We start from the raw sequence: 27,776 nt of genomic DNA, 5'->3' as shown, positions 1-27,776 counted from the left end.
TTTTCAGTATTAGAAATAATTATTTAGCTGGGCGTGGTGGCTCACACCTGTAATCCCAGCACTTTGGGAGGCCAAAGCGGGCAGATCATGAGGTCAGGAGATCGAGACATCCTGGCTAACATGGTGAAACCCCATCTTTACTAAAAATACAAAAAATTAGCTGGGCGTGGTGGCGGGCACCTGTAGTCCCAGCTACTCAGGAGGCTGAGGCAGGAGAATCGCTTGAACCTGGGAAGTGGAGCTTGCAGTGAGCGGAGATTGCGCCACTGCACTCCAACCTGGGCAACAGAGTGAGACTCTGTCTCAAAAAAAAAAAAAAAAGAAAAAAAAAGAAATAATTATTTAGTTTTACTTCATACCCCTCAACTGCATTTTTACAGACAACAGATGCAGAACCCTCCATGGGTCCTTGCTTGGAAGCAGTACATCCTGTGGAGGAAGATGCTGAGGTAGCCATCTGTAGTTGCTGAAAAGAAGTTTATTGCTATTTTCTTATTTTATTATACAAAACTAGATTTGCTTAAAACATTTCCCGGTCTCTTTAAAGGAATGCTAGTTAGTGGGAGGCCACAGCTGGTAAATTACCCTCAGTAGTGGTTTCAAGTAGTCCATAACTATAAAAATCGTTACGGCCAGGATATGTCAGAACAGAACACTCCCCACTGGGGTCCTCAGCCTTGGATGTCAGCTCGGCCCCCCAAGGGGTCCCTACACCTGGAAGCTGATTCCACTCATCAGTCTCGAGCTGGGCGCCTGTGGAGTTGATGTGGAGTTGCAGCTGACTGGCTGGTGGGGTCAGCCTGGCCTCCCAGTGTGGAGCATGGGCACCAGCCTCACTGCGTGGTCACCCTAGGGCATATGCTGCGGGCTGTTGTGGCATTCCTGTGGCCAGCCCAGAGGCAGGCAGGGGCTGTCTGGGGTTCGCCATGTGCACCATCACCTGGGCTTGGGGTGAGCTGGAGGAGCCACTGAGACTCAGAGCTCTGGGGATCCCAGGGTCCTTGTCCATGCTGCGGGTCACACTGGCCAGCTTGGTGGTGCTCTCACCATGGTCTCTGTGGAGAGAGGAGGCATGAGTTGGCAAAAGAGTGTGGATAGGGTTTAACCCCCAACTCCATACCTTCCCAGGTACCCAGGCCCTCCAGTGGGCCTGGGGCAACTGCCGCCCTGAGGACTGGGGAGCCCGTTTCCTCCTGCCGGGAGCTGCCCTGCACCCTAAGGTACACAGAGGTCACTCCATCTCCCTGCTGGGCCTTGTTGGCAAGTGGGTCCTTCATCTACACAACCAGGGCGTGGCCCAGGAATCAGACACTTGCCCCCCTAAGGTGTGGGAAGGGACTTCCTGGGGCTCATTCAGAGTGTGCAGAAACCACCAGGAACCCAGCTGTCTGGCCAGGGCCTGGGATGTCTCAGGCAGAGAAGGGACGCTGGGGAGCAGGAGGTCAAGGGGAGGACATCTTCCCTCCTGCCAGGCCTGCCTCTTTGGTGGCCAGGAGCTGGATCACCCACCTGCTCCACCCTCAGTACTCTTGTGGCTCTCCACTCCCCCGGATACAAACCAAGCCATTCCCCAGGCTGACCAGACCCTGGCCCTGCCCCATCTCCAGCCTCCACACACACTGGCCTCTGCTCCATGTGGGCTGCCTGGCGGCTCCCACCTCCAGCCCTTTGCATGTCCTCTCCTCCCCTCAGAGGCTGTCTCTCTCCCCTCCCAAAGCAGGCTCTCTTAGTGCTTTCACTTCCGGCATCACCTCTTCCAGGAAGCCTTCCTGGATCACCGCTCCCACCCACAACTAATTCTCAGAAAAACTCTAGTAAGTAGTAGGAATTAAGAAATGATCTGCTTATGCAATGAGTAAGTGAAAGCATCAATAACTGGTGGAGACGAAAGGCGGCTTCGGGGAGGCAGGAGGCAGACTGACTTCACCCAGCCTCACTTACTGGTTGTGTGGGAGTCTACACAAGTTTCTTAACCTGCCTACTTCTTCACCTGGAAAACGGGATAAAAGTAGTACCCACCCCTAGGTGAAAAGAGTTAATATTTGGAAGAGTTCAGAACAGTGCCTGGCACATTGCAAGTGCTGAGAAGTACTTATGAAATAAAAACAAGGTCGAGGCAAACCTCACCTTACTAAAGGCAATTTACCACCTATGGAGACAGCCTGGGCCCTGCCTGAGGGGTGGGCAGCCCCAGCACAGGCATATCCCAAGGATCCTACCTGGGAGCCTGGGGCCCAGGGCTGGGGACTCAGGGAACTCTGCCTCCATCGGCTTTGTAGCCCTGGGCAGGACCCGCCTTCTCTGAGTCCCCACGAAGCTGGGCTGAGTGCTCGAGGTCCCCATGTGTGAGAGAGCTCCGGGAAGGGGCTCTGCCCTAAGGGTCCCCCTCCCAATCCCCCTCAGCCTCACCACCACTTCCTGCCTCTTGAGCTGACTATCAGAGTGGCCCCCAAGCCGGCCTCCTCCAGCCTCTCACGGCCCTGTCAGGGTGCCTCCCTCCTGCCCTGGCTCTCTCACTCCCTGAGGGAGGTGAACACAGCTCTGTACACGGATTTGTGGCCACTCTTGGATGGGACGCACGTGTCTGACCACACACTGTCCAAGTTCCCGCAGTGTAAGAGGCGGTGTCTGTGGTGCTGGGACCAGGCAGAAGTGTGGCCCCAAACAGCACCCCTGGGAGCCCCTCGGCGTCATGCCCTGGCCAGCAAAGCCCCTGCGGCAGTGGCAGCAGCTGTGGCTGCCATCATCTTGGACACCATGTTGCCTTGAGAGGCAATTGTTCCTTCCCCCATTCCATGGGCACTTTCCCAGTTATGACACAGGACGATCTGGTCCCAGTGCTGTAATGGGGGGCGGGGATCACAGGCGGGGCAATGGAGTAGCTCTGAAAGTGGCTTTGGATATCTCACTACCCAAAAGGAAAGGCATTAGCCACCATGGCCCCAACAAAATTAAAATAAAAAGGAAAGGGGGTCAGGCACGGTGGCTCACGCCTGTAATCCCAGCACTTTGGGAGGCCGAGGTGGGCGGATCACGAGGTCAGGAGATCGAGACCATCCTGGCTAACACAGTGAAACCCCGTCTCTACTAAAAATACAAAAAATTAGCTGGGCGTGGTGGCGGGCACCTGTGGTCCCAGCTACTTGGGAGGCTGAGGCAGGAGAATGGCGTGAACCCGGGAGGCGGAGCTTGCAGTGAGCCGAGATCGCGCCACTGCACTCCAGCCTGGGCGACAGAGCAAGACTTCGCCTCAAAAAAAAAAAAAAAAAAAAGGAAAGAGGCCTAAAAAATGTACAGCCAATTGATGGGTCAGGTGCCCTCCCACAACACATGGAGCAAAACATTAGGAGGTAATTCAGCAGAGAAAACAGAAAATGACTCATGCCAGCAATGGCACTGGTGAGCCAAGGCTGGAGAAAACATTCTTCCTCCACATTCATCAAAGAAATGCTGACGGAAACTACCCACACAACTTGTAGCTACTGTAAGAAACAAATGATAAACAAATGGTCAGCACTCAGTGATGATGCAGTTACCAGAAAAATATGGCCACACTCACTTGTACCAGAGCTCCCAGGGAAAGAATGTGGTCATAAAATATTCAGACTGTTGGGCCTAAACAATCGATTCCTAGGATCACCCCCAAGAGTTGTGGTCTTGAAAAAGAAAAACAGCACTAAGCAAAAAGACACTGACCACACCTGACCACTCAACAGGGGAGGGTCTAGCAGATGTTGGAAGCTTTGGAATAATGGGCTGCTGTAAGGAATGATAGCCTGGAGGCCTCAGACCACCATGGTGACCTGGAACGTGTTGCTAAGTGCAAAAGTATCAATGGCAGCATTTCGGCTACATCCTTGTTGATGTAATACACACCTGATGCGCCAGGAAAGGAGATAGAAAGGTGAATTCCTTCCCTGCGGGTGTTGGCCAGACCCAGCACGGTGTGTGTAACCCAGGGCCACACAGATCACCACCTCCTGTGCCTCAGTTTCCCCATCTGCATAAGGTCGTAAGAGTGGCAACGACAGTAACAGCCAATATTCACTGAGCTCTCACCCTGGGCCTGGCGAGAGAGGCACACACCTGGACTCGGGTAACCTCAACAACTTGAAAGGGTGAGCGCTACTGCAATCCTCACTTTACAGGTGAGGAAACTGAGGCATGGAGCTGTTACAGTCATACAGTGAGGCCACGAGGGCTGGGACCAAGTGCACTGCAGTCTTGAAAGACTCCAGCGGGAGGGCCTGAAGGAAGGGAACACAAGCTCAATGATGTTGTCTGGATGCCCGCCCGGACCCCGGTGTCTAAGTGCTGTTCTCCACCCAGAGAAACAGGGCTCCCAGAGCAGTGGCCAACCGCAGAGATGGGCACAGAAAGCATGAGATGGGCCTGGAACATCTTGTGCAAGGCAGGAAGCACTCACAGATTGATGGGGATGGATCAGAAGGACACAGGCCATGGCTTGGCAGAGCTCCTACTGCCAGGAACTGGAACCCACAAAAAGTGTGCTTGAAAATAATGCGGGGCAAGGGGCATGAATGAGGTTGCCTGGCTTAGCTGGTGACCATGAGAATGGGAGGCAGGGACAGGAGATCCGTGACAATATTCTACTTTTGTGTATTTGTGAACTTTTCCCAAAATAAAAGTTTCAGAAAAGAATATTCATGAGTTCATGTGATGCTAAAACAACAAAACAAAATCGAAAGAAAGGAAAGAAAAAAACAGCTCATCCTCATCCCTGATAGAAGGAATGTCAGAAGTACAACAGAATTAACGAAGTCACCATTCTGTAATGCCCAAGGCAAGAGCGGATCTGGCAGGATCAGCCTTGCACGCTGAGACCACGAGTCAGAGGCCGCTGAGACAGCGGAGGGACGCTTGCAGAGCCCCTTTCTCAGGCTCTGACAGTGGAGGGACCTGGGGGGCTTCGCCTCAGCCAAGAGACCCCATTCCATGTGGCCCGTGGGGGCAGCCTGGCCCATGTCTGTGATCTGCACACCTAGCCCTGCACCAGAAATGCAGAGCCGGGCCTGGTCACACAGAAACAGCAGACAGATGCAGACAGGAGCCTCTGCATGCGACCACTGGCCTGGAGCCCTCAGAAGACTATGCCATGAAAAACGGAAGGCCCATACCAGTTTAAGGAGCCCAGAGACCTGGTGGCTGAGTGCTGCGTGTGATTATGGACATTCTCCACTCAACAGTCCACGTGCAATCAATCAATATTAGATTTTTTTTTTTTTTTTTTGAAACGGAGTCTCGCTCTGTCGCCCAGGCTGGAGTGCAGTGGCGTAACCTTGGCTCACTGCAGCCTCCGCCTCCTGGGTTCAAGTGATTCTCCTGTCTCCGCCTCCCAAGTAGCTGGGATTAAAGGCACACGCTGCCACACCCAGGTAATGTTTGTGTTTTTAGTAGAGACGGGATTTCACCATGTTGGCCTCGAACTCCTGACCTCAGGTGATCCTCCCACCTCAGCCTCCCAAACTGCTGGGATTACAGGTGTGAGCCACCATGCCTGGCCAATCAGTATTAAATTTCTGGACTCAGAAAAAGAATGTCCTTATATTGGTTCAGGGCAAAAAAATGTATGTGTGTATTAAGAGAGAGAGAAAGGAGAGGGAGAGAGCACGGGAGGGAGAGCAAGTGACTGCAGCTCAGTGCAGAGCCCTGCTGGGTGTGGGTGGAGGGAACACAGATGTGTAGAAGCTTCAGCTTCCCTGGAGGGTGGACCCTTCAGATGAAAACACTGCTGGGGGCAGCTCTGAGTCCTAGAATGTCACAGTCAGGACAGAGTGCTACAAGGACCACCAGCCTCTTGTTTTAGAGATGGGAGTTAAGGTTCTGGGTGGGCTGGGTGTGTGGGAGCAGCAGGCTCTCAGCGTGTGGGAGCAGCAGGCAGCCTGGGGCCTGACCAAGCTGGACCCCTTGTCCCCCAGCATGTCCCCCCACCCAGACCCGGGCTCACGTGGTGAAGCTGTGGTTGTCGTGCGCCTGGCTGGGCCCGCTCACGGGTTTGTTGAAGTGCTTGAGGCCAAGGTATGCGGCCTGCACCGTCTCCAAGTCCTCATCTTTCAGCTGGGACCACAGCTGGGCTGACCTGGAGGAGAGTTTGGGAGGAAGGACTCTGAGCATGCAGGTGTGTCCCTGACGGTGGTGGAAATGGGCTCCATGTAGGCCCAGGGCACCGTCTGCAGGACCAGTGCAGGCTGGCAAACCTCTCAAAGAGCTGGGCAGTGGATGTTTTTGGTGCGGTGAGACACATGATTTCTCCCACAGCTAAACTCTGCCATTGCAGCCCAAAAGTAGCCACACACCAGTAGACGATGAACATGGCTGTGTTCCAATAAAACTTTACTTACAAATACAGGTGGTGGAAAGTTCTAGGGCTGGACAGTGCTAATGGCTGCAATACATCGTGAACATACTTAATGCCACTGAACTGTAGACGTTAAAAAGGTAAGTTTTGGCTGGGTGCGGTGGCTCATGCCTGTAATCCCAGCACTTTGGGAGGCCGTGGCGGGTGGATCGTGAGGTCAGGAGCTCGAGACCATCCTGGCTAACATGGTGAAACCCCGTCTCTACTAAAAATACAAAAAAAAAATTAGCTGAGCATGGTGGCGGGCGCTTGTAGTCCCAGCTACTCGGGAGGCTGAGGCAGGAGAATGGCGTGATCCCGGGAGGTGGAGCTTGCAGTGAGCTGAGATGGGAGCCACTGCACTCCAGCCTGGGCGACAGAGCGAGACTCCGTCTCAAAAAAAAAAAAGAAGGTTAAGTTTTATGTATTGATATTTTACCACAATAAAAAATAAAAACAAAAAATAATAATAAATTACCATGGGGAAAAAACCTGACAGAGAGCCGGACTTCGCTGGTGGGCTGTGGTTAACCAGCCCTCCATCTGCAGTGACAGTGACTCCCTCTCAAGGTTTAGGGGGCGTGTGTGGCAGCCCTGCAGGCCGTTAACACAGCAGAGTGCATACTGCATATGTGTGCAGGTTTAAGAATAAAACGGGCCGGGCGCGGTGGCTCATGCCTGTAATCCCAGCACTTTGGGAGGCAGATCACCGGGCAGATCACCGGAGGTCAGGAGTTCGAGACCAGCCTGGCCAACATGGTGAAACCCCATCTCCACTAAAAATACAAAAAATTAGCCGAGTGTGGTGGTGCATACCTATAATCCCAGCTTCTAGGAAGGCTGAGGCAGGAGAATTGCTTTAACCCAGGAGGCGGAGGTTGCAGTGAGCTGAGATCACGCTACTGTACTCTGTCGCCTGGGTGACAGAGCAAGACTCTGTCTCAAAATAAATAAATAAATAAAATAATCCCCCGTGAACCCATAGCCTGGCCTAAGAGCAGGGCCTCGGGGGCCCACATGCCCCCCAGCTGTGATGCTGCCCCTGGCTGCTGCGTGGGCCGGGAGCAGCACTTGGTGAGACACAGGCCCAGAGCAGCAGTGGTAGGAACGGGTGCCCTGAGGGCAGTGCCGGGGTTCCCATGAAACACTCTGCCCTTTCGTCCTCCCATGGTGCCAAGAGGCACCTCCCGGGAGGACCCTGAGATCATGAGGCCACCGTACCTGTTGGAGTGCCGCCGCTCACTCTTCTTCACGCACTTGAGGAGGCAGCAGGTGAGGAAGGCCATGGACATGAGCAGGATGATGGCACAGCTCACAATGGAGGCGATCACGGCCACCTTGAAGCCAAAGGTCTCGTGTGGTGGCACCACTGTGTGGGAGACAACCACCAGCTCCTGGGCGAGGTTTGCCCAGATCTGCCTGGCCCAGGGGTTGGGGGTCTCAGGGGTGGTAGGGGTAGGGCCTGGGTGTAGACAGGGCCTGGGCAGCCCTCAGTGAGCCCTGTTGCATGGTAAGGGGGCAGTGAGGTGCTGGGGGCTGAGGCAAAGATCTGTGCAAACTATATTTGGAGGTGGGACTATCAGAGAAGACTCTCCCCAAGAAGCAGGTATTTGAGCAGGGTGTGTAGGAGTATGCAGAGTGGCTAATTGAAGGGGGTATTTGAGCAGGGTTTTGTAGGGTATGTAGAAGTCTGCAGAGTGGCCAATTACAGAAGTTCTGGCAGGGAGTTCAGAGTGATGGCCTCCCTGGCTCCTAGCCACTGGAGTCCTGCCTGAGGAATGAAGGAAGGGCGGGCCACAGAGAGGAGGTGACAATAGACAGTGCTGAGGAGGCCTTGCCCAGCCCATGGTCTGGGTTTTCACAATGCCCCAAGGTGGCAACATTCTTCAGGGGGCCTACATGCCTTCTCAGGTCACTTTCCAGGAAGGTCCAAAATACTATGTATCTGCTGTGTGACCTCAGCTATGCTCCAAAAACTAGTTCCATCAGATTCTACTGGATGTTCTGGCTAAAAAAGGCCTCAGAATCCTAATTTGAGCAACACCGTTTACTCCCCCACGCAGGGAACATGGCCCTGTCCCCTGGTCCCCATTTCCCATGCTTCCTAGTGAATCCTGGCCACCCAAAATGGAGACTACATGGTCACAGGACCATGTTCTGGCCAGTGGAGGATAAGAAGTGATTTGGGGCAACTTCTAAGAACCTTCCCTGAGACACTGGGGCCTGCCCTTTGGCCCCAGGGCCCCTCACCCCATAACAGCTGCCTGGAACACAGCTGCTGCCACCTTGAATCATGAGGCTGAGGCATGCCCAGCAGAGCCATGCCAGGGAAGGGGCCTGGCTCCCACTGCCATGGAGCCCATACAGATCTGCCTGCCCTCCCTGAAGGTTGAGCTCCATCATAGTTAATCCTAGTATTTTGGGTTTTCTGCCTCTCAGAATCTAATCCTAACACTCGAATCCTCAGAGAATCACCTAGCACGTGAACATTTTAAAGGCTCTGAAAAGTCCTGCAGCATAAAAACCCAGAATCTGCCAAACTATTTTGACTCTGAGGCCTTTTTATGCACAAAACACATGAACATAACACACATAGCTTCATTTTGGAAATGTCATGCTGGGCACTGAAAAGGGACTATCTTGTGGACCTTTCAACACCTGTACAAGAAATACAACCAGAAAACCATCTCCTTCCACAGACTGGGAGATCCAGGGCCAGGCACGTCATGACCTTCCGTGTTGCCAGTACTTAAGATTCCTGATACGTGAAATATCCTATTAAAGTTGGCCATGTGCACGTGTACATGAATAAATGAATGAATGAACGAACAAACATAGTTTCCTGCTTGACAGATGAAAACATGCTGGCTCAGAGAGCATGCGCAGCCTCTTGGCAGTGAGGGGCTGAGTCGGTAGCAGAGCCAGGATTGGAGGCCCGCTACTAGGCTTCAGGTCCGTGGTGCCAACATGGCACTGGGAGGGCTGAGGGCCTACAGCCGGCTGCTGACATGTAAGCAAGCTGTCAGTGTTGGGAACGGGACCCTACACACTGGCCTAGCTGCTTGTGAGTAGACACCCGCGCCATCCCCACCCACACCATCCCCATGACAGGATTTGGGGCCATCCCCCATCCCTAGAGCCACCGAGCTGAGAGAGGGGTCCTTACGTTTGCACACTGGGGACCCTGAAGACCACTCAGCGATGCTCCCCTTCCAGGTGCAGGTGAGGAGCCCAGACCCCACCATCTGGTGGTTGGAGGGGCAGCGGAACATGAGCACGGTCCCCACGGAAGCACCATTGCCACGAAGGACTTGGAAGGTTGCTTGCGGTGGTAGCCGTAGCTTAGCGCAGGTGCCTGGGGAGAGAGGCAGGTGTGAGGCATGGGGGGGGTGGGCACGTAGGGCAGGGCTGGGCAGGACCCGGAGTGAGGAGCTGGCACAGCATTGGGGAGCACAGGGGTGGGGTGCAGCTCCAAAGGCCATTGGATGCTCTAGAGGTCACATGGGGTCATCCAGACCCGGGGACAATGCAGAGCTGGATCCCTCCATGAAGTACACTCTAGATGTTGAGGACTGGAGCGTTAAAAAAAGAAACAAGTGTTAGAAGACAATAAAAGCAAACATACCTTCCCTGAGACACTGAGGCATGGCCTTTGATTATGACCTAAACACGGCTCCAAAGGCAGAAATCAGAAAAAAAAAAAAAAAAAAAAAAGAAGGACAGAGAGAGATCAACAGATTTGACTGCAAACAAAGCAGAAAGCAAAAGCTTCTGAGGCTCCCTAATAATGGAAAACAACCAACTCAGGTGAAAAATTCGGGAAAGGATATTTGGAAAACACAGGTCAAAGGTTGGTTCGATAGTCTTAATCTATGAAGAGGTCTTACACATCAATGAAAATTGAATATTCCGTTTAAAAAAAACCCAACAAGTTCTAATGTGTGAACAAGCAATTCGCAAGGACACCAGTGGCCCACAGTCGTGAAAAATGCAGACCCACAGGCAATTGAGGAAATGTTGATTCAAGGGAGAGCTCATTTTTCCTGCGTTGGTGAGGTAAAGGCAAAAAGAAAACAATGTGCAAGTTGGCAGGGCCTGGGAAGCCCTGTACCCGGGGTGGGGTATGGATCCAACCTTTCTGCAGAGCATTTGGTAAATGCAATAAGCACCCTATGTTGCATATGAACCTTTAGCCACAGGAAATAAGAATCTGCTGGCCAGGCATGGTGGCTTATGCTTGTAATCCCAGCACTTTGGGAGGCCGAGGCAGGTGGATCATGAGGTCGGGGGATTGAGACCATCCTGGCCAACATGGTGAAATCCCATCTCTACTAAAAATACAAAAATTAGCTGGGCGTGGTGGCACGTGCCTGTAATTCCAGCTACTCGGGAGGCTGAGGCCGGAGAATTGATTGAACCAGGGAGTCGGAGGTGGCAGTGAGCCAAGATCACTGCACTCCAGCCTGGCGACAGAGTGAGACTCCATCTCAAAATAAAAAAAAAAAAAAAAAAAAAATCTGCTGCCAAGATTTCTCTATGAGGAAGCCCACCTCAGAACCATACATAATAGTGAAAGGCTGAAACAACCCACGTCTCCAGCAGGAGGGAATGATTCCCTCACCCGGGTCCATCCAGACATTAAAATACCAGAGAGCACTTACAGTGATTTTTTTTTTTTTTTTTTTGAGTCAGTGTCTTGCCCTGTCGCCCAGGCTGGAGTGTGCAATGGCGCGATCTCAGCTCACAGCAACCTCCACCTCCTGGGTTCAAGCAATTCTCCTGCCTCACCCTCCCGAGTAGCTGGGATTACAGGTGTGCGCGACCACACCTGGCTAATTTTTTGTATTTTTAGTAGAGACAGGGTTTCACCATGTTGGCCATGATGACCTCGTGATCCGCCTGCCTTGGCTTCCCAAAGTGCTGGGATTACAGACGTGAGCCACCACGCCCGGCCAGTGATGTTCTTAAATAAGGACACAGAGATGCTCTGGATGCAACAGCAATCGAGAATTTTTATAAAATAACGACAACAGCTGGGACTGAGAAGATTACTGTGTCTGGATGCCATTGCACCTGCCTTACATGTGCCATCATCTATCGGCACAGCAGCCTACCCAGGGAGAACCATCATTATCCCCATCGACAGATGAGCAAACTGGGCAGAGCGTCTTATGACACTTTTTGCAGTCACACAGCTCTTATGCTGCAGGGAAGACTTAGAACCAGACAAGGAGGCTCTGGTCTAACTTCACACACATTCATACACACACAGACACACACACACACAATGCACCTGAGTCGTTGTGCTATGCATGTATCAGCAGCTGGTTACTTTTCACAGCAGTGAAGTGTTCCATTGTGCAGACGGGCCTCAGTGTGTGTCCCTGTTCCCTGCATCTGAGTTGTCTCTGGGGTTCAAGGACGTTCAGTGAAACTGCTAAGGACATCCCCAAGCGGGTCTCCTGCTGTCCAAATGCAAGAGGCTCTTCCTCCTGCTTATCTGGTATTTCCTGATTTTTGGGCATTGACAGTGGACCGATGGTGCATCACAGGTAAAGAGCAGGGACAGGCCGGGCGCAGTGGCTCACGCCTGTAATCCCAGCACTTTGGGAGGCCGAGGCAGGCGGATCACGAGGTCAGGAGATTGAGACCATCCTGGCTAACACGGTGAAACCCCATGTCTATTAAAAATAGAAAAATACTTAGCTGGGTGTGGTGGCGGGTGCCTGTAGTCCCAGCTACTCGAGAGGCTGAGGCAGGAGAATGGCGTGAACCCAGGAGGCGGAGCTTGCAGTGAGCCGAGATTGCACCACTGCACTCCAGCCTGGGCGACAGAGCAAGACTCCACAGGGACAGCAGGCCGTGCTGATGCATGGTGTGTGCAGAGGCAGAGACTGACCGGAGGCAGCAGTGGTGAAGGGCCACCTGAGCATCTCTGTGCCTGTCTCCCTCTGCACAGGCAGGGACTGACACCCAGAGATGGGGGTGATGGCGGGGACAAAAACTGGGGCATGCAGAGTCTGAGGGACCCCATTATTCCATACTGACCTGCTACGACCTTCCTCTGTCCTCTGTGTGCTACATCTCCAGCCAGGACCATGCCCTGGGTGCCAGGAATGGAAGAACTACTGCCCACCGAGCCTGAGATGAGACATAGCCAAGCTTCTGAGCTCCCCAAACCTGCTCACCATATGGCTTCTCCTCTTATAACTTTAATTTAAATCAGCAGTCCCTCCATCCTTCAGTTGCTTGGGCCCTAAACCTTGAAACCTACTTTCTCAATCCACAACCAGTTGGCCAGCAAACTCTGTGGACTCTAATTTTAAAATGTTTACCAAAGACATCTGCGGTAGGCTGATAACATCCCCCAGATTTATTCACATCCGCCCAGGAGCAGTCACGTGGGCTGGCTGTGTGCCCAGGCAAGGTCTTTATCTGCGAGACGTATCACTCCATTTCTTACCCCACATCTGAATTCACAAGCCCATCTGGGGGGAAACTGAGGCTCAGAGAGGTCACACCACCCCTTGCCCCAGCCATGTGTGCCACGGCTATTAATGGGCATCAGCAGAGCTGGGCTTCAGGCCAGGCCCCAAGTCTGGTCTGGAATCTGGCAAAAGTGGAGGCTACCAGAGGTTCTGTGCCATGGTAGTGACAGTGAAGGATGGCATTTGGCTGTAGCTGGCCAGGTCACATTGACCCACTCCCCAGCAGCACCCAGTGGTCCCCCTGCCCTTGGCCTCTGCATGACCGAGGACCCCAGGGCCTTAACAAGCTGAGATGCTGAGGGCGAGAGTACGGAGGCAGGGGTGGCCCTCAGGAGGGGTTGAGGCAGACATGCCCCACCGCTTTGGGAGGGTCAGGCTACACTGCTTCTGCCCTGAGGATACGTGCTAGCAAGGGAAGAAGAGGTGTGGGAGGGGCTTATGGTTTGTGTACTTTTCTGGGAGGGATGGGGGAGGGACTGATCTAACACAAACAACACTGGGGGCCTAATGGGAGCTGTACTGTGTTATAGCCCTATGAGGAGGGTGGTCTACCCCTACCTTACAGATGGGGAAACTGAGGCACAGCAAAGCTCAGTGGCATGCCGAAGGTCACTCAGCGGGAAGGTGGTAGGGATGGAACTGGGACCCAGCACACTGTTTCGGGAGCCCCACCTGATGGCCAAGCCCAGCGGGTAGAATCTGCCCCATCTCACCTCATCCTGAGCAGCTTCAACTCTAGTTCCCACCCCTGGCTGCAGTTGCCTCTAGTATCCCTTCTCCCCATCCCAGAGTTGCAGCTGGAAATGTGACCACCACTGACAACTACATTTCCCAACCTGCCCTCCAGGGAGTAGTCACGTGACTGAACCTGGCCAATGAGGTGTGAGCATAGATGCTGTGCCACTTCTGCATTGGGGAGTGTGATGGTTAATATTGAGTGTCAACTTGATTGAACTGAAGAATGCAATGTATTGTCCCTGGGTGTGTCTGTGAGGATGTTGCCAAAGGAGATTAACATTTGAGTCGGTGGACTGGGAGAAGCAGACTCACCCTTAATCTGGTGGGCACCATCTAATCAGCTGCCAGTGAGGCTAGAATAAAAGCAGGCAGAGGAACGTGGAAGGACTAGACTGGCTGAATTTTCTGGACTTCATCTTTCTCCCATGCTGGATGCTTCCTGCCTTTGAACATCAGACTTCAAGTTCTTCAGCTTTTGGATTCTTGGACTTACACCAGTGGCTTGCCAAGGGCTGTCGGGCCTTCAGCCAGACTGAAGGCTGTACTGTCTTCCCTACTTTTGAGGTTTTAGGACTCGGACTGGCTTCCTTGCTCCTCAGCTTGCAGGCAGCCTATTGTGGGACTTCACCTTGTTATCGTGTGAGTCAATACTCCTTAATAAACTCCCCTTTATATATACATCTATGCTATTAGTCCAGACCGTCTAGAGAACCCTGACTAATACAGGGAGCAAAGATGGTAGACGTGTGAAAGGGCAGACTAACCTCTCAGATCCTAAGAAGAGACAGAAACAAACTCCAGCTGGAGTTAGGCCACTGTTTTCTTGTGGATTTGTTAAGTGGACTGGCTCAAATCTGATACAAAGCTTCAGCAACACGTCTCAGCCCAGTGCCCTATTTAGCGCTTAGGATTCTGCCTGGTCCACTTGGGGCCCCAAGGTGACAATAACAAAAGTAGGAATATCAGCAACAATAATAATAGAAAGAAGAATAATGCCCAGGCTCTACTCTGTGCTGAGCGCTTCAGCAGCTGTTGGGTGACAGTACAGAAACGAACACGTGGGTTCCAGCCTGTGGGGCTCCTAGTCCACCTCCACCACACACATTTGGGGGCCCAGGCAAGGGAGCCTGCCCTGGCCTCAAAGTCAGCACAGCTGTTGTGCCCACCTTGGACTGGGGTGCGAAGGAAATGAGGTATAATGCCAAGGCATCTGGAAGGTGGTTGTGCCTGGTACGCATGAGGGCAGGAGCCATGATGTCCTTGGAAGAACTGCCTCCCCCATTCTGCAGCCCCAGAAACCATGGCTCAGGGAAACTGAGGTCACACAGCCAGTTTGTGGTTCCGCCAGGGTCAACCGCAGGCACCTGGCTCTTCATCCCTGGGCTGCCCCCATCCTTTCTGCCCCTTCAGTATCTGGGGAAGGCCAGCCTCTGGCCTGGGCGGGGCCATTCTGACTGCTCCCTGTCTATGGATCCTCAGCATTTGCACAGCTATTAACAATAACAATGCATGTATGGATGGAATATTCTGTTCAAGAGCACCCCACATTCCTTATCTGTATTATTACAGATAAGGCTCAGAGAGGTGGACTCACCTGCCCAAATGCCACCACTAGATGCGGTGTCTAAGATTCTTATATTTGTAACATATATGTAATAGGAGATTTGTATCTTCTCTACATAAACAGCACTTATATATTAATAAGCCAATGACAAAAATCACAGCAAAATGGGTAAGTTAGAAAAGAAAAACAAATGGCTCGGCCAGGCATGGTGGCTCATGCCTGTAATCCCAGCACTTTGGGAGGTCGAGGCAGGTGGATCACTTGAGGTCAGGAGTTCAAGACCAGCCTGGCCAACATGGTGAAACCCCATCTGTACTAAAATCAAAAATTAACCGGGTGTGGGCGGCACATGTCTGTAATCCCAGCTATTTGTGAGGCTGAGGCAGGAGAATTGCCTGATCCCAGGAAGCAGAGGTTGCAGTGAGACAAAATCGTACCACTGCACTCCAGCCTGGGCAACAAAGTGAGACTCCATCTCAAATAAAAAAGAAAAAAAAAGGAAGAAGTAAAACAATCTCCATTAGATGACATGATTTCGTATATATGTAGAAAAGCCTCAGAAATCCACTAAAAGCTATTATAAATAGAAATTAGTTCAGCAAGGTTGTAGAATACCAGGTCAACATACAGAAGTCAATTGTATTTCTGTACAGTAGCAGAGAGCAAATTGAAAATTAAGAAAAACATTTTATACAATAGCATCAAAAAGAATAAATTAGTTATAAATTTAATAACAGAAGTGCAAAATATATACTCTGAAAACTACAAAACGTTGTTGAAAGAAATTAAGGACCTAAATAAATGGGAAAACATCCTATGCTCATGGATCAGAAGACTTAATATTGTTACGATGGCAACATATTATGGTAGTCCCTCCTTATCCTTGTTTTCACTTTCCATGGTTTCAGTTACCGGTGGTTCCACAATCAGAAAACAGTACCTCACAACAATTGTGCTTTGGGCCATTATTAAGTAAAATGAGAGTTGCCTGAACACAAGCACTGTAGTATCAGGGGATCTGATAACCCAGAGGGCTACTAAGTGACTGACAGCAATCCCAGGCAGGGTGGAGCGGGATGGGTGAGATTTCATCACAATACTCAGAGCGGCTCACAGTGTAAAACTTACAAATTATCTCTGGAATTTCCCATTCCATCACAAGGCCTATGTTTTTCATCTCACTTCATCTCATCATGTAGGCATTTTATCATCTCACATCATCGCAAGAAGGGTGAGTACCGTCTATTAAGATATTCAGAGAGAGAGAGACCACATTCACATTACTCTCATTATAATATATTGTTATAATTGGTATAACTTATTACTAGTTATCATTAATCTTTTACTGTGTTCAATTTATAAATTAAATTATCATAGGTACATGTGTTTAGGAAAAAAACAACATATATAGTATCTGAAGTTTCAGGCATGCACTGAGGGGTCCTGGAATGTATCCCCCTTGGATACATTGTATCTACTATATTCACTGTATCTACTATATTCATTGAATCTGCTGTATTCATTGAATCTACTGTATTCCCCAAACTGATATACAGATTCAACAAAATCTCTATCAGAATCCAGCTGCTTTCTTTCCAGAAATCAACAGGCTGGCTGATCCTAAAGCTCATATGGAAATGCAAAAGACCTAGAATAGCCAAAACACTCTTGAAAAAGAACAAAGTTGGAGGGTTCACACTTGCCAATTTCAAAACTTATTACAAAGCTAGAGTAATCAAAACAGTGTGGTACTATCATAAGGACAGACATAAAGGCCAACAGAATAGAACTGAGAGTGCAGAGGTAAACCCTTACATTTATAGTCAAATGATTTTCAACAAGGGTACCAAGACAATTCAATGGGAAAGGAATAGTTTTTCAACAAACTAATGCTGGGACAACTGAAGCTGGACCCCTAGATCATACCATATACTAAAATTAACTTAACATGAATCAAAGACCTAAAAGTAAGAGCTAAAACTATGAAACTCTTAGAAGAAAATCTAGGAAAATCTTTGTGAACTTAGGCAATGGTTTCTTAGATCTAACACCAAAGACAAACACCAAAAGAAAAATAAAAACAGGACTTCATCAAAATGAAAAATGTTTGTGCTTTAAAGGGCATTCAATAAAGTGAAAAGACAACTTACCAATAGGGAGAAAATACTTGCAAATCATGTATCTGATAAAAGGCATGTGTCTAGAACATATAAAGAATTATTACAACTCAATTAGAAGACAACAAAATTTAAAAATGGCCAAAGGATCTGAACAGACATTTCTCTGAAAAAGATAAGTTAGCAGCCAATAAGCACAAGAAGATTCTCAAAATTATTAACCTTCAGGGAAATACAAATCAAAACCACAAAGAAGTCTGTCAAAAAGACAGGCAATACCAAGGGCTGGCTGAGCGCAGTGGCTCACGCCTGTAATCCCAGGACTTTGGGAGGCCGAGGTGGGTGGATCACTTGAGGTTAGGAGTTTGAGACCACCCTAGCCAACAGGGTGAAACTCTGTCTCTACTAAAACTACAAAAATTAGCCAGGCGTGGTGGTGGGCCCCTGTAATCCCAGCTACTTGGGAGGCTGAGGCAGGAGTATCACTTGAACCTGGGAGGCGGAGGTTGCAGTTAGCCGAGATCATGCTACTGCACTCCAGCCTGGGACAGAGCAAGACTTCATCTCAAAAAAAAAAAAAAAGGACAGACAATACGAAGTATTAGGAAAAATGTGGAGAAACTGGCACCTCAGACGCTACTAGTTTGGGAACAAAATGGTGCAACAGCTTTGGAAGACTGTCTGGTGGTTTTTCAAACAGTTAAGCACAGAATTACCACATGATCCAGTAACTCCACTGCTAGGTAATCAGCCAAGAGAAATGAAAATACCTGTCTACACAAAAATGGGTACATGAATGTTCACAGCAGCATTATTTGTAATGGCCAGACAGCTGAAACACCTAAATGTCTGTCAACCAATAAGTGAATAAACAAAATGTGGTTTATCCACACCACAGAGTACTATTAAATCATCAAAAGGCATGAAGTGCTGATCCATGTTACAACATGGGTAAACCTTGAAAACACTGTGTTAAGTGAAAGAAGTCAGACACAAAAGGTCACTGTCATATGATGACACTCATATGAAATGTCCAGAATAGGCAAATCCAGAGACAGAAAGCAGATTAGTGGCTGTCAGAAGCTGGGGGAAAGGGAAAACTGGGAGATGGCTGCTAAGGGGTATGGGATCTTCTTATGCGGTGATTAAAAATATTATAAAATTGACTGGAGTGGCTGGGTATGGTGGCTCACACCTGTAATCCCAGCACTTTGGGAGGCCAAGGCAGTCAGAAGATCACCTGAGGTCAGGAGTTCCAGACCAGCCTGGCCAACACGGTGAAACCCCATCGCCACTAAAAATACAAAAATTAGCTGGGTGTGGTGGTGCACACCTGTAATCCAGCTACTCAGGAGGCTGAGGCAGGGGAATCGCTTGAACCCGGGAGGCGGAGGTTGCAGTGAGCCAAGATTGTGCCACTGCACTCCAGCCAGGGCAACAGAGTGACTCTGTCTCAAAAACATAATAAAATAAAAATAAAATAAAATAAAATTAAATTAAAATAAAATAAAATAAAATAAAATGGACTGGAGTGATGGTAGCACATATCTGTGAATGTACAAAAGCTACTGAGTTCTATGATTTAAAAAGGTAAATTGTATGGTATGTGAATTATGGCCCGGTAAAGCTGTTTAAAAAATCAGGGGGAAAATATGTCAATTAAAGAAATACACATTTAAAACTGAAGATACTTGGCTGGGCACAGTGGCTCACACCTGTAATCCTAGCACTTTGGGAGGCCAAGGCAGGCGGATCATGAGGTCAGGAGTTTGAGACCCGCCTGACCAATATGGTGAAAACCTGTCTCTACTAAAAATACAAAAATTAGCTGGGCATGGTGGCGTGCGCCTGTAGTCCCAGCTACTCAAGAGGCTGAGACAGAAGAATCCCTTGAACCCGGGAGGTGGAGGTTGCAGTGAGCCAAGATCATGCCACTGCACTCCAACATGGGCGACAGAGGGAGACTCCATCTCCAAAAAAAGAAAAAGTAACTGAAGATACTTTTTTTGCTTCTTATCTCTGTCAGGGTTAAAAAGATCAGCCCTTCAGATTGGGGAGGCTGCAGGGGAGGAGTGCACAATTTCTAGGGGCGGTACACAGAGTGCGGAGGGCCTGAAGAGCTGCCCTGCCCTTCAGGGGGATGGAGGGGATGGTGGGCAGGACTGAGATCAGCAGGAGGCAGAACCTCCCAGGGATGCTGGGCGGATGACAGCTGACACTGAGCATACCTGTGTGCCAGGTACAGCTCTAACCCCTGGCCTGGGCTATTTCCTATAACCCTGGGCTGACTCTCGCTGGCCTTGGGTCACCTAGCTCCCAGTGGCACAGCTAGGACTTGAATTCTGTCTCCAGGGTTGGGCTCTCCATCAACTACCATGCTCCATATCCACAGACATCAGTGCAGGAATGAGTTAATGAATGAATACAAGAACAAAGGAATGGAGGACTGGCAGCCTGACCTCACAGGCAAGAGTTGTGATCAGCACTCCCCAAGGGCCAGGGACCACTTTGCTTTTTCAGGATCTTGGGATCTGGATATGCACTGTCCTTCTGGCCAAGGAGGTGGCTATGGGATTCTGGAGCCCTGGCAGACACAGCAGGGCAGCCACGGGCTAGCCACGTGGCCTCTTCCCCAGGGCCGCCAGGCAGCCAACACTTCCCAGTCCTTAATTTAGAGCTGCGACTTCTGCCTTCCTCTGCGGCTTCCCAGCCCACTGTGGCCCTTGCAGAGAGGAGGCCTCACCAGCCAGAGGTTTGGGAGTAGCCGTTGGCGGATGGGAGGGGAGGTTGGTGAGGGTGAGTGTGTCCAGCACCCACAATAGCGCCTGGTTGAGTGTCTGCCCAGTGAGAGGATGAATAGATGAACGTGAATTCTTTCTTTAAAAATAAAACTAGAACTTCATTAGAATAATGAGATGCCTGGAGGGGTGGACCAAGGGATGGAGACAGATGTGAGAAAGCAGACACAGCGAAATGCGAAGGGTGGAATCGAGCTGGTGCGTGTCCAGGCATAAAATTCTTTCAACTCTGCTGCACGTTCAAAAGAAAAATGCTGGGGGAAGACCTTGAGCATCCCCACTGCTGACATGTAACTGATCCCCTGGGCACATCCCCTTCCCACCCACCGGGGTCCCAGGGAAGGGGTGGCCATACCACTCCCCATCCAGGACCCAGACACTAACCACTGCTAAGCCGTCTGGGCACTGGGCTGATCTCTAGGACTTATTCTACCGAGACTGTGTGTCACCGTGGGAACATAGCTTTCTCTCAAACAAGACGGATGTGACTGCCAGGGCCTCCCATGCACCCGAGGCAGCCAGGCCAGCTCTAGAGCCAGAGGACCTGGGTTTGAGGGTAGGCCCGGCCTTTCCAGAAGACCCTGGTCACTTCTCCACCCTGGGCCCGTGTCTCCACCTACAAATACCACAACAGGCAGGGTGGGGCGAGGACTGGATGAAATGATGATCGTCCCAGCAAGGCCACCTCCACAGCTGACTTCCTCTAAGTGTGTCTTAGAAGGAGCAGACCCTCCCCCTGCCCGCCCGTGTGTTGTGCTGAGCTGGGTGAGGAGCTCATGACTAGCCATGTCTGAGGTTGACCAGTCGGCTCTCACCTAGCCATGTCTGAGGTCGACCAAGGTCTCGTCTTGGTTCACACTTCATCTGCCAAAAGCCACATCCTGTGTTCTCAGCCGCCAGGTTCTGCTATAGTAAGGGCTCTTGTCCTCAGACAGCAACTGCAGGTGGTGGATTACATGTCACAGTGAAAGGCATCAACAGCAGGCAAGCATGGCCCCTTCCCAGCATCCCCAGAGCCTGTCCTGCCTGCATCACTGAGCCTCACAGATGTGGGGGATAAAGGGTGAAGTCGGCTGGGTGCAGTGGCTCACGCCTGTACTCCCAGCACTTTGGGAGGCCAAGGTGGGCAGATCACAAGGTCAGGAGATCAAGACCATCCTGGCCAACACGGTGAAACCCCGTCTCTACTAAAAATACAAAAAGTAGCTGGGCATGGCGGCGTGCGCCTGTAGTCCCAGCTACTTGGGAGGCTGAGGCAGGAGAACCGCTTGAACCAGGAGGCAGAAGCTGCAGTGAGCCAAGATCACGCCACTGCAGTCTAGCCTGGTTGACAGAGTGAGACTCTGTCTCAAAAAAAAAAAAAAAGGTGAAGTCACCACCCACAACCAAAGAAAGGGGACCAGCCAGCGAGGTAACACTGACCTACAAGAAGTCCGCCGTCAAATTAAAAACTCACACAAAAGTATAGAACAATTTGGAGTACAAGCCCAGTAAAATTGATGCCAGCCCCCTAACTGTCCATGAGCAGAGAAGGATGGTGCCTGGTGGGGCTGGGGGGCCTTAAACGCAGTCCTGGCATCAGACCCTGCATTTCTAGCCAGCTGACCAGAAAGGTCTCAGGCCCAGGTCCTAATGTAAGTGCACTGCTGGAATGGCTTTCCTTTACAAGTCAAGCAGAGGGTCTGGGGGAAGTAACTGGTAGGAGGGAGGGTAGGGTGAGTCCTTGCTCAAGGCTCACAGCCCTGACCTGCCTCCTCAGGGTGACCAAGAGGTCCAACCTCCTTTGAGGGCACAGGGAGGCAAAATCATGTTCCTGTGGCCTGTCCTGCTGCAGGGGCCACGGAAAGAGAAGCCACTGACCGGCAATGCCCCCCTTTAGCCTCCAGTTGGGTGGGCAGGCTTCCTGGAGGGCTAACCAGTAGGTTCCTGGGGTCTGATCCTGACAAGACCCTTCCCAGCAGCGGGTCCTGGACCTGAATTTCTCACCTGGCTCAGCCTCAACTTCCCCGTCTGCAAAACTGGTGGCTTGCCTGCCTGGGGTCTGGGAGGAGCAGGACTGCCCTGTGGAGATCTTGGAGCAGGATCTGGTGCACAGGATCACTCCCTAGGTCAGGGCTTGAGCAGCCCAGGCAGGACATGAGCCCTACTGGGGCCCTGGGCCTCAATCCCCAAGGTCCATGGAACCCAGGGAAACTTCATTCCTTAGCCCTTGATCCCCAAGGTCTGCAGCATACAGGGGACCTTCAACCCTCCAGGCCCCAGTGGGGTCTCCTGTACTCCTTTCCTGAGCCTGGGAGGCCAGGAAACACTTTCTCTGGGCTGGCTCCATTTTCCAGATGAGGAAACTGAGGCCCCCAAACCTGCCCAAGGCCCCTGGCTGCACGATGGCAGTGCCAAGAGTAGGAGGCTGGACTCCTGTCCCCTTGGGGTAGCCCTTTCCATAGGATTCACAGCGAACTCACAGCTAGGATTCCGTAGGATTCACAGCGAACTCACAGCCAGGATGGGGCAGGCAGGCAGCACAGTGCCAGGAGCTATGGTCTACGAAGTCTCTACCTGCACCCAACTCCCAGGGACATTCCAAGAAATCACCAAGGCATGAGGATGGAGCTGGTAGATCACCCTTGTCTCTAACCACTGCACAGCCAAGTCCTGCTCACACAGAGACTCCTGGACTCCCAGGGGACCCAGGGCCACCCCTCACTGACCTCCTGAGCCCCTCCCCATGCCTGATGCATGAGAGGCAGATCCCACCTGTCCCCTGTCCCCTCTCCTGCTTCAAATAGTCATGAACTCCGAGCTGCCCGCAGATGGCCCTCCTGTGCCTAACCCCTGCAGAGGACCCCACACCCCAGCTGTCTTTGAGGATGTCTGTTCCCTAAAGCTGGAGGCAGAGGCCTTGCCTCTCTGGATCCGTCCTGCCCTCCAGCCCCATCCTACCCGCCTGCTGTTCCCCAGCCCGTGGTTGTGGCTGCCCTCGGTCTGCCAGCCTAGTGATGGGGCATTTCTTACCTGGCACCCTTTAGATCCCTTTGCATGTAAATCTTAAATGAGAGGGAAAAACAACAGAAAATGGATTTGGTGCAAACAAGATACAAAATAAAAACACACGAGGCCCTGCCTGGCCCTCCCACGGCTCAGAAGCAGGTGGAGAGGACCAATGGGTACCTCAGGGCCACACCTGTGGGATGCCTGAGCGGCCCTCAGCCCACATGCCGCGCCTGCGCCTCTGCCAGGCCACCTGCTGCAGCTGCACTTCCTCCCTCCCTGGCATTATGTACGGAGTTGGGCAGGCCTGACCGGGTGGGTTCTCATCCTCCCAGCCTGTGAGGCCAGCCGGGCGTCTGAGAACAATCCGTACTTGTTAATCTTTTATCTGGAACCTTGGACCCCAGGTCGGCCCTTCTGTCCTCCCTCCTGGGATTCGCCACACAGCCCCTATACCCTGACCTCGCCTGCTGTGGGACCAAGTAACTATGTTCCCTTTTATGCTGGCTGAGGCTGTGGGAGAGAGCGACAGAGGCAGGCTGCTGAACCCAGTCTCACCTAGACTCGATCCCCACCTGCCAGTGAGTCCCTGTGTGACCTCAATCTGTGTCTCAGTTCCCCCAAATGTGAAAAGGAACCTTCAGGAGGAATTTCTCAGAGTTTAAAGGGGGTGACTTTTGCACACAGAGGTACTTTGAGAACAGGACCCCCAAGACCCTGGCAGTGGGGACAGGGCCTGGCCCCAACACTACATGTTGGTGTCCCACAGCCCTGGCTGTGTGTCTTCGGGTAAGTCACTTGCTCTCTCTGAGCCCATCTCCACATGGAGGGTGGGCACAGGCTTCAGAGCCACTGCAGCCTTCCATCTCCAGGCTGAGCAGCAGAGTGGCCTCAGGATGTGGAAAGCACACAATCCTCTAGAAAAGAGCTGGGCTAATTCCAAATGAGGAACGTGTACCCCCACATCCCTGGTGGAAAACCGAGGGTCCGGGAACCTATGCCTTCTACCAGCAGCTCTGTCGATGCCAATGGGTGGCAGGAGGCCATAGCCAGGCATCACGGGGCGTGTCTGCCTTGCTTTGATTTACACAGGCATTCATGGGGTCTCAGTTTCTCCCCTGCAAAATGGACACAGTCCAGTTCTGGGGCAGGAGTTCAGGGGTGAAGCCAAGAAGGCACCAGCAGAGCATGTCTTCTGCTACCCCCTCTCCAGGCCCTTCCTCCAAGGCCCTTCCACAGATGCCAGGGGGGTTACCTACAGCCACTGGAACCCTGCTTTCCTGGACAATCTCCCAGATCAGGGAGTGCTGGGGCTGACCTGGGAGCAGGGCCAGGGGCCAGTCATACAACAAACATGATAAACTCCTACTCTGAGCTAGTCTCCCCCGCGCGCTGCCCTTCTCCCAGGTCACTCATGGGAGATGAGGGAAGACCACTTCCTGCCTCTCAGGAAGACGAGTCTGCCGCACTACTGTGCTCTTCATATCTACTCTAGGAAAACCAGTGGTAATGGCTCCATTTTAAAGATGGTGGGAAAAACACACACCCCCGTGCTATGTTTTTGATTTTTGTTTTGTTTTGAGACAGAATCTCACTCTGTTGCCCAGGGTGGAGTGCAGTGAGGTGATCACAACTCACTGTAGCCTCGAAATCTGGACTAAAGCAATCCTTCCACCTTTCAGCCTCCTGAATAGCTGGGACTACAGGCACATGCCACCATGCTCAGCTAATTTTTTTTTTGCATTTTTTGTAGATATGGGGTCTCGCTATGTTACCCAGGTTGGTTTCGAGCTCCTGGACTCAAGCAATCCGCCCGCCTCAGCCTCCCAAAGTGTGGGATCAGGGGCATGAGCCACCACTCCTGGCCAGTGGTGTTTTAGTGTCAAATCCTCTCCAAAGGCTCCCAACCCCCCAGCCTCTAACTTCACAGCACATTTCACAAAGCAAGAAACTGAGGTCACATGGCAGGGGAGTGATGGAGTCCAGATGATGGCATCATCCCTGCACCAGAACAAGTACCCTCCCCGGGCTCCACTGGGCCTGTCCACAAGCTTGGGGGCAGGTATACAGTGCGGAAACTGGGGCACATGGGGAAACTGAGGCACAGAGGTGCAGCGACTCACCCCAGGTCACGGGGGGGATCCTAACCCAAAACTCCAACAACGGGGCCAGTGCCTGGGAAGTGGTCACGGTGGTCAGAGGCAGAGCCAGGGCCAGGCAGGATGAACAAGAGCTCAGGGTGCCAGACTAAGCTCCATTCCCAGCACAAATTCCAAGGCAAACAGCCTTTTGTATGCAAATATGCCAGAGCCTCCAGATACTCCCTGGCCTTGGGCTGACCTTGGGCAAGTCAAGGCTATCCAAAGGGCACTGGCACCCACTCCCCCAGGCTGTTGTGCCGGTAGAAGGGGCTCCTCAGGCAGTACCAGGCCCTGGGCAGGCCTTACTCAAACACAGGAGCAAAAGTGCTCATCACCCCAACACCAAATTAGGGACTCTGGACATTAGGCTGCCAGAGTCAAACTAAATAAACCAAATCCACCAGCGCCAGGAACAAGTCTCAGCGCCCACTTTGCTGAGCTGCGGACCTCTGCTCGGTGAATTAGCTCCCTGAGCCGCAGTTTCCCCATCTGTGAGAGGAAACAATTCTCCTGCCACCTTCCTGCCAGTTCCCTGGGGTTGCAGGCTGACAGTGTGACCTGGTCCAGCCCACCCCACTCCAGGCCTCAGCTTCCTCCTGCGCAGAGCCTTAGCCCCGCAACGCCTGAGACGCCCAGGACCCTCAGGCCTAACGCTCGTGGGCAGTGGCCACGGAAGTAAGCTTTTGGGGTATCTGAGACCCAGAGTTCCGGTTTGGTTCCGTTTCTAAAAGGGTTAGACTTTAGAATCATTCAAGGAGCAAGGCCAGCATTCGAACCCCGCAGCTTTGGGCACGGGAGCAGAAAGCTCTTTAAGCACATTCTTGAATTCAAACACTTAAAAGTAAAATAAAAAGCAGCCTCTCTTCCTTCCAAAGGCCTCTGAGCCTCCTCCGAGACAGCCGAGGCGATCCCAAGCCTGGCTACAGGGTGACCTCGGACAGCCACCTCCTCTCGCAGGCTCAGTTTCTCTATCTGTAAAGTGGAGCTGCGGTGGTCACCTAGGAATCGTGAAGATGACACCTCCCTCAGGCGCAGAGAGGGCTCCCGGCTCCCCCCTCCCGCCCCCGCCCCGCCCGCCCGCCAGGTGAGGCCGGTTTCGACCTCCCCCGGAGGGGCCCGGAGCCTGCGGCGTGGAGAGGCTTAGGCCGGTCGCGCTGTCCGCAGAAGCCCGGGACCAAGGCGCAGCGGCCACTCAGGAACGGGCGCGCGGGCTGCTGCGTGCAGTCGCCTGGTTTCGAACTGCTCGCTGCCAGGCTTCGGCTCCGCTAGGGCGCCTGCTGGGCCGGCGGAGGGTCGAGGAGGTTCATCCTCGGGGCAGATCGTGGCTGTGGCCCCCACCCACGACTGTGCGGCCCCGCGACCCCCTCCCCTCGGCTTTCCAGTCTGTGAAATGGGCGCAGAGCCTCGCACGCGGCCACTCGGCCCCAGCCCTCACCTGTGCGGTTCCCTGGGGCAGGCGTGGTGACCCCGGCCCGCCCCCGGGGCCTCGCCTTGCCACGGAGTGTGGCGGCCGCCCCGCGCATCCTGCGCGCTCCGAGGCGCTTGGCGGGGTCTGCCAGGGGAGTGAGCCCGGCTTGTGGGGGCGGGGCCTGGGCCTGGGTGAGGGGCGGGATGCAACAGGCCCCGCCCTCCACGCCCGCCCAGGGGCGGTGCCATGCAACTTACAGACCACGCCCACACTTTGGACTGGAGCCGAGGTCCGGCGGGGGCGGGGGCGGGGGCGGGGGCGGGGGCGGGGGCGGGGGCGGGGGCGGGGGCGGGGGCGGGGGCGGGGGCGGGGGCCCGGGCCCCTGGGGAGACCAAATACCCAGCGGGCCAAGCCAGCGGGTTGAGCGGAAAGTGTTGCTACTCCGGGGCATTGCACGCGTGGCTACCTCTGCCCAACACCCTTCCCCCATCCCTTCCTGTTCTCACCTCCACTCCTAGTGTGGTTTTTCCATGTGCTTCTGTGTTTTTATTTTTTGAGCAGGATTTTGCCTTCTCAGGGTGCCGGATTCGGCCGGTACCAAAGGGCAAACAGCAAAACCCCTCCCCGGCCCGCCCCTCCCACACCCCACTCACCCCCAGAGTCCTGTGTAGACCCAGCCTTCTTTCCCTGTCTCTCACTGGGCCAGGCCTTCTGAGGCACCCTGAGGTCTGGGTGCCCTTGTTGTCCTCGGTTCTCACTGAGGGGCCCCCAGCTGGGGGAAACAGGATTGAAAGCCCTGGGGTCTGGCTGCAGGGCCCACACACACCTGGAGGCCTCCCTTCTCCTGGCTTCCCCTTCCCACCCAGCTCCACCTGCAGCAGGCCCAGAACTGTGATCCGCGCTCTTTCTCTCCCTCTGACCCCACCCAACCCAGGCTTAGCGTCCTGCCCAGGCAGCCACCAAAGAGTGGGGTGTGGTGTCAGGCCTCAGACATCCTGGATCTTGGGCTGCTTGTGGGAGGCCACCTGAGCCGTGCCTATTCCTGTGGAGCTGGCAAAGGCAATCCTGGCAGAGGGAACAGCAGGTGCAAAGGCCCTGGTTTGGCAATGTGTGGCAGCAGAAGCCCAGTGCGGCTGGTTTAGGCATGCCTCCAGGAGCGCAGAAGGTGGCCCAGGT

The 27,776-nt window shown here is 52.7% G+C and overlaps 1 protein-coding gene across 4 annotated transcripts; it reads right to left on the bottom strand.

Annotated features, from left to right (window-relative positions):
• Window positions 1-460: 460 nt before the first annotated feature.
• Window positions 461-26,762, bottom strand: SUSD3 (sushi domain containing 3). 4 transcript variants are annotated; one of them, XM_024252339.3, is made up of 5 exons: window positions 26,628-26,762; window positions 9,525-9,713; window positions 7,580-7,727; window positions 5,969-6,100; window positions 461-1,055 (listed from the first exon to the last, which is right to left on the bottom strand). In XM_024252339.3, exons 1-5 carry the CDS (start codon window positions 26,713-26,715, stop codon window positions 845-847), a joined length of 768 nt encoding a protein of 255 aa, XP_024108107.1. In that variant the 5' UTR covers window positions 26,716-26,762; the 3' UTR covers window positions 461-844. The 4 variants fall into 4 exon arrangements, with proteins under 4 accessions (XP_024108107.1, XP_063570352.1, XP_054376193.1 ...); XM_063714282.1 differs by having other exon boundaries at window positions 7,580-7,695; window positions 26,628-26,734; XM_054520218.2 differs by lacking the exon at window positions 26,628-26,762 and adding an exon at window positions 16,277-16,482.
• Window positions 26,763-27,776: the final 1,014 nt, after the last annotated feature.

This window comes from Pongo abelii, chromosome 13 (assembly GCF_028885655.2).
Source record: "Pongo abelii isolate AG06213 chromosome 13, NHGRI_mPonAbe1-v2.0_pri, whole genome shotgun sequence".
Classification (NCBI taxonomy): domain Eukaryota; kingdom Metazoa; phylum Chordata; class Mammalia; order Primates; family Hominidae; genus Pongo; species Pongo abelii.
Note: the sequence above shows the minus strand (reverse complement) of the source record. Positions and strands in the feature narration are given on the sequence as shown.

Coding starts and splice junctions, on each gene's coding strand:
- SUSD3 (XM_024252339.3), bottom strand. CDS start 26,715: ATGCGCGGGGCGGCCGCCACACTCCGTGGCAAGGCGAGGCCCCGGGGG. Junction 6,101..7,579: donor GAGCGGCGGCACTCCAACAG/GTACGGTGGCCT, acceptor ACTCTCCTCCAG/GTCAGCCCAGCTGTGGTCCC. Junction 1,056..5,968: donor GACAACCACAGCTTCACCAC/GTGAGCCCGGGT, acceptor CTCTCTCCACAG/AGACCATGGTGAGAGCACCA.